An 11,720-nucleotide genomic window follows, 5' to 3' on the forward strand; every position below is an offset into this window, starting at 1 on the left:
ACCGGATGGCCAAGTGGTTAGAGAACCTGACTACGAAGCATAAGGCCCGGGGTTCGAATCCCGGCCGGGGCAGATATTTGTATGAATAATACGAATGTTTGTTCTTGGGTCTTGGATGTTTAATGTGTATATAATATGTGTATTTATCTATATAAGTTGTTTATCCGTTGCCTAGTGTCCACATAGTACAAGCTTTGCTTAGTTTGAGACTAGGTCAATTGGTGTCAAGTGTCCCATGATATTTATTGATTTATTTTATATTCATTTGATAGGAAATTGATAGACCACTTATTTGGCCGACCGTACATCATACTGTGGCGCTGTTACTACTCAATTCTCACCTGGTCGCTTTCTTCTTCCTTCTCTTTTAAGATATGGTTTTTCTGTCCTAATTAATAGGACAATTTCGCCAGTGTCAAGGTAAACTCTCTTTGAGAGGGACGTTGTACGGTGATTGTAGTTTTTGCAACTTGATAGTAAAATTCCAGAAACCACGTGGAGACAACTTGCGCATTAAAAAATGCCAGACACGAGAGCAATATAGAATTTTGTGATCACTGTTCACTGTTAAGGTTAATCGCCGCATAAAACACTATCAAAATTATACTTCAACGAGCCAAAGAAACAGAAATAGCAAAATTAGATATTGTCTACATCCGCCATGTTCGAATGCTACAAATCGAATCCCACCTGGTCGCCTACATTTTTAAATGGCGTCAGTGATGATAAGTACAGCAAGGCTTGTATGTAAGTATGCATTAGCCACGAGATGTCACATTCGAACTCACTCTTTGGGTTGCCTAACGAAAATGTCCACTTCACGCTACTGTTTCATAACACTGAATGTTAATGGTAAATCTAACTTGATTACAGGTACAAGGTGGCCGTCACCGCTCGTGGAGACGTACCATTTTTCGGGCCGACTCTCCCTCAGCCGCCGATTTTCCGCAAAGGTCGAGAGTTAAAAGAATTCCTCCTTACAAAGCTCATAAACGCTGAGAACGCTTGTTACAAGGCCAATAAGTTCGCTCAACTCGAGCTGAGGACGCGAGCGTCACTGCTGCAGAACTTGGCTGACGATTTAAAGAAAAAGACCATCGAATTCCTTGGTACGGGGGTGAGAGTTGAACCAGGGGCCGTGTCGCCGCAGCCTGAAGGTACCCCGAAGCAAGAGGGACCCAGTACAAGGTTTATTGACACCGTGAAGAAGGCGATATCTAAAGTGAGGTAAGCATTGTCAACGATGAGATGACAGTCTTGTAATCGGCTCAAGAAATGCTTATTTATTTTATATTTTTTTTACCAAATAGGTTCTCAATTGCTGTGTCAACTGTTTCAGGTCACCGAGCGTAGACACAAATCTCTCTGGTGATAGCAGCAAAAATGTTCTAAATAAGAAAATGAGCAGTTTGCAAGATACGCCTACTCCTAATGTAAGATTTATATCATTTATGTAGATTTGACTGAGTTTTTATGGTAAAGTCTGCCTCATCTCTTTGTCTTTTAACTGACGACTCCCATGCTACTTTATCACACAAAAGATCAGAGTTACCTACAGTGCCTACAGTTATTAGTTTTACAATTTTTAGGTTTAAAAATGATTATTAGGTCATTTCAATAGGTTTCTGTTCAGTTAAGTACGACAGTAAACTTTACAACTTTGACTAAAAAAACAATGCTTGAAAATGACAGAAAGTTGTATTCAAAATATTAGTACCTCGTTTTTTATGAATAAATGATTATGATTATGATTTCTTTCGTCCATTTCCTACTCTTTACTGTCGCACTCGTTATCGAAAAGGGTCGTAATTTTCAAATTATTATTGTTTGTCTACCTCGAACTTGTTTTCGCCATGTTTCATTTTGCTCGTTTATGCAGAGATACAAATTCATGCGAACTATTTAGTAATTTATATGTATGTTTTCTCTAAATTACAGCTTATGTATTTGCAGAGCGGTCGTTCGAAAGCGTCAGTTGCGTCATCGTCGGCGAGTGCGGTTTCCGTGCGGTCCGCTGGCGGCTCTGACGCGTCGAGTCCTGACGTGACTTCTCGCGCTGCCGGCCCAAGACCGCCTATGCACGACCATAGCGACGATTCTAGCCTCAACTCTGTGGACTTAGACCCTCTTGGTAAGCTATGAGCGCCTAGTACTTTTGACTGAAATAAGATTTAATTTGGCTAGAATTTGTGCATTTAAAACGAGTTTTAAATAAAATTTACCATTAATTATTTGTTTTAGAAATGTAGTTGTGGGATCCTTTGTGGTGAAAACTTGATAATTACAGTTTCGCCATTTGAATATAGTATAGTTCATTAAATCATTAAGTACTTACTTCATCTTATTGCCTAGCCTACACATTTTCAAATGTATTTTTCTCAACTTTGCGTCGTTTATGATTGAATTGGATTTTTTCTTCAAATAGACGACAAGGACTGGCTGAGTTGTGGTAAATGTGCAACAGGTTAGTCCTGTAGGCTGAATCATAGACCTGTAGAGTAGTTGCTGTTGTATTCAAGCATGTTTGTGGTAGTTTAGATAAACAAAGCAAAATATTGTAAGTTATCCTGAATTGCCGCGGAAAATTTACCAATGAAACACTAAACTAGATTTGTTCATAGATGCACGAATACAATCTATTTCTTATACTTACGTACTTTTGATGTCATTTTGGTTTTTAACTATTATATAGTGGATGGATAGGGTTTTATATTTAGAAAAAAATAAGCGTTCATTGTTTAAAACTGTATACAGTTCATTCCAAATAGGAGATAATACACATCTTATGTATTTAATTGGTGTGTAGCTTAAAATGACAACGATGTACCACTTAGGTTATCTACCGTTTACTTAACATCAATCCCTATAATTCCAGGTGGCGTGTATGTGGACAGTGACACGGGACTAGAATCAATGTCTTCAGCTGAAGCGGGCGCCAATACGCGCGGCGAGCCAATGCCGCCACCAAGAGCTGACGCCGAGCAGTTGAGGGTCGAAGTGTGCAAGCTGAAAAACGATAAGCTGGATCTATTGAAGCAGAATATTGTAAGTACTTACCATCGATTGCGAACCGAAATTGTTAAACCACTCGCTACTGTTCATAATTTAGCTGCATTATACATACTTACTCAAAGTACTTTTTTATTAATAAAGCAGAATAGCATTACACGGCTAAATTACGAACAGGCTCATAAGTACACGTACATTTAAGTGACACCTTACCTGCGTGTGCTCGATAGCTCAAAACGACACGTTCAACCTTACCTCAACCTCATCCCGTAATCTGCTCGGCCTATATACGTCCCACTGCAGGACACAGGCGTCCTCTCAGAATAGGAGGGGTTTCCACGCGAGCTTAGACCGGATTGGGAATATCGTAGGTACACACCATTGATTTTTTCGCAAGTGTGTCAGGTTTCATTATGATGTTTTCCATCACCATAAAGCTCTTACAAATTGTAAATATAATTTTGGAAAAATCAATAGGTGCGTGCCCTGGTTCGCACCCACAACCCTCTGTTTGAGAGGCCAATAGGTCAATCCACTACCACGACTTTACCCTATTTTAACAATTATTGCAATTGAAGAATAGAAGGGTTAACTAAACTAGTCACATACTCTAATGTTAAATATATAGGTAACAAATTTTCAATTGTTTAGTTAGTCGATGAATAATCTTACATTCCGACCCCCAAACTAGGTATTGACATGTGTCTTGTGGAACAGTGTCTAAGTTCTGCGACATCTACGATCTGCATGCAACGATACAAGTGTCGAAGAACAACCTACTATGACAGGGGTCCACCGGGTTTACGGGTTGTTTTGCGACGCCCTTAAAGAAAATGACACACAGACAGACACACACACATAGCGGTCAAACTTATAACACCCCTCTTTTTCGTCGAGGGTTAAATAGACGTATATAAGTTATATAACTCTCGCGCAGGGACCTACATATTCGTAACTATCGTCTCATGACGTTCCTAAAAGAGCGTCACGACTCACAGTATGAAAACTCCTGCCTAGCTAGCCATTTAATTCTTCAACTGTCTTTTTCAGAGTTGGCAGAACGAGATAAAATGCTTAAGGGAGAGAGAGTTGACACTACAAGCCAAGCTTGACAACCAGGCTCGCGAGTTAAGGCGGCTTCGCGACCAACAACAGGGTTCCGCCATCATCCCCAACCCATCTAACCACGACTCTACCGCCTAGACATTTAAAATCAACGAAAATGCACCTATTACTTAAGAAATCAAGGAACGAGGCTGTTGCAATATCAGTATATTCGTTCGTTATCCGTGCGGCGTCAAAATTCAAATCGACCGAACCTTCTTTGCTACTTGTCGATATGAGGTGAAAATATAAATTGATAGTGGAACTTTGAATTGAGGATACAGCAGTCTGTATTCTCAATTTCGGTCGATTTGAATTTTGTCGCCGCACGGGTAACGTGGCATAGAAAGGCAAGGATAGCATTAGTATGCAGTTTTTAAATGTTTTGATGGGCTTCGTTAAAAGTAAATGTGTAGTTGACGTGTCTTCATACTGGAATAGGTGTATAGATTCTATACCTACTTGCTTACTGGGACAAATTGTATGGAAGTAGGTAGTTTATTGACCTAATTAACAATTTGTGCAATATGGTTTCTGCTGCAATATAAGTATTATGATGTATTCGTACACAACTGTCGCTCTTGCTATCCATATGCAACTTTAGATAAACGTATATTTACATGGCTATGTGTCCTTTTATATGCAATATACAGCACGTATCTTTAAGTTTTCTATGACTTATTTAGTGAAAGTATGATTGTATTCTTTTATATTGCGTTGTTAACACAGTAATGGTCGCACGCTTACAAGCCTCGTGCAGTTGCAAGGGGTCAATGGTACGTGGATTTTGTATGAGAGTTTGACCCCTTAGGTGTATATGCAAGTGCATATGGTGTGTGTAAGACTATTCGCTTTTGTAAATGTTGTGATAAACGTAGTTTATTTGGAACATTTAATCTAATGAAAATCGTCTGATTATATCTGAGAAGTGTGTGGCGGAATTGTACGCAGGTAACTTAAAGAAAAAGAATCTCATTATAAAAAAAAACCTTTTCTTGCGTGATTAGCTCATTATACTCGAAGCATTCATGTTTTCTTTCATTTATGTCATGAAAATGAATATTTTTACTAAAGATCTGTTTATTTTTATTTTTGTTTTCTATTTACTATTGAATGACAATTTCTTTAATCAGTTAATCATTGCAACTAATAAATCGTATCCGTTATAGATCCCAAAATACCCCTACACTTTATTAGGCTTGAAAGAGGTTGCAGGAAACAATGAATATACGCCGATTATCATTTGACATCAAATCGTTTTGTATCGTAGAACAAGCTTTGCACAATAAGCAAGACTATCGACCCAACATTTAGAATACCTAAATAGTGTCTTTCCTCTTTTTCGACGTGTATATATTTTATACGTAGATATATAGAATACAACTTGTATTCCCTTTACGAACTACTTTACGCGCAAAAAGTATATTTACATGTTTTAGCGAAATATTCTATAGAAAATTTGAATAATATCTCTTATTTATATGTATGTGCCTATAATGGTCCGTTAAGTTGTTACTATCGTGATGGTTTAGCTAAAGTTATATCGTCATTGTGAGGTTTTAAATGTCGTTAACCTATCAGCACACCGTCAAAAGTATGTTTGTAATCACAATATATACCTGATCGGTTTGCGAATTTATTCTTTTTCACAAAGTGGTCAGATTTAAAACCAAAATTGTTCTTAAACTTAGAACTGTCAAATAACGGTACCTATAGCATCAAGTCTTCATTGTTTATTAAAAAAAAGCCTATTCATAATATGATGGTGCGTTAGAAAACATTTTATTGATAATTATAATTAATAATTATTATCTAGGCTAAATTTTTCTTGTTAGAAATTCAACGTCATAGTACATCCCAGTTAGTTCATTGCATATACACACAGCGTAGTGCAATGTTAATTTCTAATAATCTTAATTTCTATAGGTTTAAAGTTCCCTTTATTGTGTACTTTTAGTTAACCAGTTATTGTAAATATTAGTAAAGCTGGACCACTATCGATACAGTATTTTTCTTAATTTATGCTTGATAGTCATAAGTTTAGTTTCGAGTGTCTTTCAGTTGATTATGTTTTGTTGATTATAATTAATATTTTATACCAAAGTTAACATTCCCCACTAAATAGTATAGATTATTATTTTGTATAATTATTGCGTTTATAAATGATACACCAGTATTATTTATATTATAAATAATTTAACGGACGGAACACGCTAACATTAATTATCTGAGTTTGCATTACATTTAGTGTAACTAAATATGGTGGCACTGTTTTTCAACTGTTAATAAAAAGTAAATTTGTATTCATAATTATGCATAATTTAGTAAGTTTTTTACAAAAAAAAGTCTCAAACGAGTTAATTATAATCGTCACGATCACTATGAACAATCTGGCAAAGCTTTTAGCAGCACGAATAAGCAACAAACTGTCGAGACTCTTGTTGCAGTGAAAAACTTACACTAAGGAACCTGTATTCTTAAAGTGAGCTCTCAAGTCTCACCATACTAACGAACTATGAAGTTGCTTGAGGCACCATTACTATGTAAATATTATGAAGCTCTCAAATCTTGTATACTTACCTACTTAAACAAAAACTTACTTTTAGAGGAGAATTAAAATGTAAACATCGTTATGAGTGTTAACTCCGTCACCAACTCAGTGTCACCAATATGTAATCTTTTGAAATTTTTGTTCGATTGTTGATTATAAAAATAATTGACAAACTGTTGATTCGTCTTCTGACAACTGTCGTTAATAAACCAAATATCGCGTGTGAAGCGTTAGAAGAAATAGTTTAATAAGAGATACTATTGAATTATATGAATAGTTAATACTAAATATTAATAAAGTTGTTTTATTTTCCTTGAATTCCATATCAATTGATAACCACCTAATTATAACCGCCATCTAGTGGGTAAAGAGAGAATTTTTCATCAATCAAGCAAGGTGTAGCAATAGAAATGTTATCTCAATATATACTTAACAGATGGCGCTTTTGTCACGTGTTTGAATGTTGCTAAGGGCATGAAGTTACCGTAGGTAACAGTTATTTTTACCAATCCTAGATAGATGGCGTACTAGACAGTTTTTTCACTTCTCATGCTCGTAGTTGGTATTTATGCTATTATGCTGGATCTAGGCGACATAAAAATACTAAAATGCATAAAGTAAAATCTTCGTCTAAGATAATAATCAGCCACAAACAAAGAAGTTTCAGTATATTTTATAAATATTTTTTATTGTAAAACTAAAAATCAATCAATATAAATCAATATTACTAAACATTTATAATTACATAGCAATAATATCTGTGCCTCTGGCAGTATTCATCAAATGGCTATGCTATATGTACCTACCTAATATAATATACCTAAAAGAGAGTCTTCTCAGTCTCATTATGCAGAGTGAGTATGCAGGCAGCGCCTTATTATTTCGTAATTAGTAAATGAATGTATATATCCATCCAAACAGTATAGCTATTAAACAGTCACAGGTATTCTTTTACACTACTGGAGCTCTACCAGTCAAACCAACATAAACTAAAACAGGCCAAAGAGAAGTGGACCGCTTGAATTGAGTCTTCTTAAGTATAAACCAAACTCAGGTCAGTTGCAGCACTGGCTTTAGCCATCTAGGTGGTCATGAGCACTTTGCGTTTTAATGTAACAAGCCATGACTTGTTTCTTGTTGAGCGCGAATAGACGCCTGGCCTGACATAGAAGGGTTGCTACACAAAAAATATTTTGTACGACTGAGCGGATACAATTATATGACTTTTATATTAGAAATTACAATACGATTGTCAATTTCAGAAAATAAAGTTCATTTGGTTGGAATTATAACGCCAAAATATTTTTTAAATAAATAAAATTTTGTGAATCTCAAGCTTTCAGTGACATCTATGAAACGTTAAACGACAACAATCTGTTTATTTTAGGTTAGATAAAGGAGACTGGCTACGCTATCGACATGAATTAGTACGGTATAAGGCGACTGTCCCCCCTGGCTATATGTACCTACCTAAATAAAGTAACCTTCAATCTGTCTTGATCAATTTACCACAGCTATGATATGAGTGAAACCTATGCAGGCAGCGCCACTTATTAAAATATAGCGATAATTAATGTAAATGCATTCGGATTTGTATCGACAAAACAGAATTAGGTATTCCAATTCACACTATCTCAGCTCTAAAGATAACAAGATACTAGGTACACCTATTAAAACAACCTTACTCCCTTTCGTTGAATGGTTTATTATGTTCAACAATGGTGCCGCAATATACTATGATAACAATCTGATATCTGTTTCGGAATCACCGATGGCTCGTTCCTTACAATTTTCCTTTTTTAACACCCAAACTTCTATTTTTGCATCATCCTCCTTTGACAACCAAAAACAATCCCTCCTTCTCTCTTGTTTTTTTTTTATCATCCGAAGCCAATTCCGGAGTTGCCTTTTAAAAAATCATAACATTCGGCCATCCGACATCGTGCCGACTCCTGGCGCACGAATTTGTATAGTCGATCAAGAACTCTCTTGGAATTGCATGTCACTTGTGCGGCTATAACATCATGGACTAATGTCACACACATGTATTTATGCATGTATGTTGTATATTATCTATATATATATATGCACACACACATATATATTTTAGTACTCATAAAAATAGTAACTTGCTCGACTATACTTAATTAACTACTATTACAATTCGAACGGTCATAAATTACACACATCACAGATCAAACACAACCGACTGTACAGTTAGTACAGGAATAATTTAAGCCGTAACATCTTTTATTACCAAATTGTGTACTAAAATTATTTTAATCATAACAGATCATCAACTAACACAGCCGCGTCTTACCATTACCAATTCTTAGAACAAATTGTTATTAAATTATACCAAGGAAAACAATAGGGTTCATAAACCGAGACACAATTATATGAGAAAGTTAAAACCTTATTTAACTTTTCTATGACAAAATAAATATATCAATGAAAATCATAACATTCTGCTTAGAACTTTCCTCATCTGTGTAACAATGACATAAAATTATTTATTACTATTACAACAACATCAATTAATATTCCTTTAAGAGTTCTAATTAACTTGCACAATCAAGTTAGCCAAACATATACACATAAAATGTTAGAACAATCAGTATTTCAACAATACAGTTTTATTCGTCACTATCAGTCAGGTTGCTCCGCTATTACTAGTGTCGCTGTCATGTAATTCCAGTGTTTTTACGTGTATCCAAGGCCTAATTCTGTCTGCTGCTATGACGGTCTTGTAAGGTTTACCTTTTTTATTAAAACCTGGAACGTCAGCTATCCTGTACCGATCGTTACCCAAGATTTCCGTTATTTTGTACGGACCTATGAATTTAGACAATAATTTAGTACTTTGGCCGCAATTTCCAAAGTTATTCCTTGAAACTTTTACTAAATCGCCAATGCTGTATGTGGCTGCTGGAATTCTGTTTTTGTCATACCTTAGTTTCATTTTAGTTTGTTGTTTTTCTATGTTGGAGCTAACACTCTGTCTTAATTCGTGTAAGTCAGTATTTGTGTTATTAGTCACGTTCACGTCCAGTTTGTTAGCTAGGTCATTTCGCATTTTTAAACCAAACATAGCTTCTGCTGCAGTTTTCCCTGTTGAAGCATTAATTGTGTTATTAATGCCCCATTGGACTTTACCCAGGCACTTGTCCCAGTCCCGTTCATGGCTTGGAAAATTCTGAGCTGCCAATGAATTTAAAATTGTGGCGTTGAACCTTTCGGCCTGCCCGTTGGCCCTGGGACAAGCGACAGAGTTTAGTGTATGTTTAATCCCATGACTATCACAAAATGCTTTAAAGCTGGTCGAGGTAAAAGAGGAACCGCGATCTGACACTATTCTGGCTGGAATACTGAAGTCATGAAATATTTTATCCAGAGCTTTAATCGTGGATTTGGTCTTGAGGTCTCTAACTGCTTTAACAAAAACATATTTGGTGAAAGAATCGACCACAGTTAATATATAAGAGTTTCCATCTTTACTCTTAACAAATGGACCGAGGTGGTCCATGTGTATAGTATGAAATGGAACGGGTACCTTTTCGATTGGATGTAAATGACCAGATTTTTGTCTTGATGCCGAATCCTTATTGTAAGCGCATTCCAAACAAGCTGCGACGTATTTTTTTACAAATTTTCGTAACTTCGGAAACCAATATTCGCCCTGTATCTTGTCAAGAGTCTTGTTTAAACCTAAATGTCCAATGTCGTCATGATTGGCACGACACACTTGCCATCTAGCGTTTCGTGGTACAACTAGTAATGTCTTATCGCCTACTTTTCTATGCACCGTATGGTTTATAATTACATAATTTTTCCGAATATCCTTACTTTCTTGATCGTCCTCGGGTTTAAGAACTTTTACAATGCGACAAATATCGGGATCAGCCATTTGCAGAGAAGCAGCCAATTTTCTTTCGTTATGTTATATACGCCGACAGATGTACTATCCTCGGGTTCCGCGGGTAGCTTGGTGTTCCGGCTTAAGGCATCGACGTGCGCCATTTTAACGCCTGGACGATATTCAATATCGAAAGTGTACTCACTTATTTGTAACCACCACCTTGCTATCCGCGGAATGAGATCTCTTTTTGTCAACGTAGTGCGGAGAGCAGCACAATCAGTGTAAATTTTGAAATGGATGCCTAGCAGATAAACCCTAAACTTTTTCAATGAACATACGACGGCCAGAGTCTCTAGTTCGTAGGAGTGCATATGCTTTTCTTCTGGCGTGGTCTGGCGACTAAAATAAGCTACTGGCTTTAGAACACGCGTAACAGGTTGCCACTGCATGAGAATACCTCCTACTCCCAGAGAGCTCGCATCCGTATGGAGTTCGGTCTCAAGTTTCGGATCGTAGAGCGCCAGAACTGGGTGTTTGATAAGCTTTTCCTTCAATAGATTAAATGCCTGCTCCTCTATATCGGACCATTGCCATACGGATTCTTTTCTCAACAATGATGTTAAAGGACGTGCAATTTCCCCATAGCTCTGAATAAATTTACGAAAGTAACCTGTTAGCCCCAAGAACTGCCGAACCTCATGCACGCTCCTAGGCACAGGAAATTCTTTAACAGCTAAAACTTTAGTTTTACCTGGCTGAATACCGTCAGAGGACACCTCATAACCGAGATAATTAACACGAGTGTCGAAAAAACGGCACTTGGCAAGTTTTAACGTCAATCCATATTCTCTAAATAGTAGGAGAATTTCTTCCAGGCGTTGAAACATTTCTTCAACACTCTTAGCTGGGATGAGAACGTCGTCAAGGTAAGCCAATGCGTATTCAAATCGTCTATTCCCCAAAATCTTATTCATCATCCTTTGGAAGACTGCCGGTGCATTGGCGAGCCCAAACGGCATCCTTTTAAATTCATAATGCCCGTCGGGCGTGACAAAACCAGTCAGATGTTGACTATTAGCCTCCATAGGGATCTGATAATAGCCCGACGCTAGGTCGAGAACGGTGAAGAATTTGCTACCACTCAAGTTTGATATTTGATCGTCTATTATAGGTAAAGGGAAACGGTCCTTTGTTGTC

General features: G+C 36.8%; 1 protein-coding gene across 9 annotated transcripts in view; it reads left to right on the forward strand.

Moving 5' to 3' along the window:
• Window positions 1–6,962, forward strand: part of RapGAP1 (Rap GTPase activating protein 1) — a 365,817-nt gene extending 358,855 nt beyond the window's left edge. For 7 of the 9 annotated variants that reach the window (XM_074105808.1, XM_074105814.1, XM_074105809.1 and 4 more), the window contains 6 exons: window positions 874–1,227; window positions 1,340–1,433; window positions 1,939–2,131; window positions 2,426–2,464; window positions 2,876–3,045; window positions 4,060–6,962. In XM_074105808.1, coding sequence (XP_073961909.1) covers window positions 874–1,227; window positions 1,340–1,433; window positions 1,939–2,131; window positions 2,426–2,464; window positions 2,876–3,045; window positions 4,060–4,212 — 1,003 coding nt within the window. In that variant the 3' untranslated portion in view covers window positions 4,213–6,962. The remainder of the gene's footprint in view (window positions 1–873; window positions 1,228–1,339; window positions 1,434–1,938; window positions 2,132–2,425; window positions 2,465–2,875; window positions 3,046–4,059) is intronic. The other 2 variants (XM_074105810.1, XM_074105811.1) reach the window with 2 other exon arrangements.
• Window positions 6,963–11,720: the final 4,758 nt, after the last annotated feature.

This window comes from Choristoneura fumiferana, chromosome 23, assembly GCF_025370935.1.
Source record: "Choristoneura fumiferana chromosome 23, NRCan_CFum_1, whole genome shotgun sequence".
In the NCBI taxonomy this organism is placed as follows: Eukaryota; Metazoa; Arthropoda; class Insecta; order Lepidoptera; family Tortricidae; genus Choristoneura; species Choristoneura fumiferana.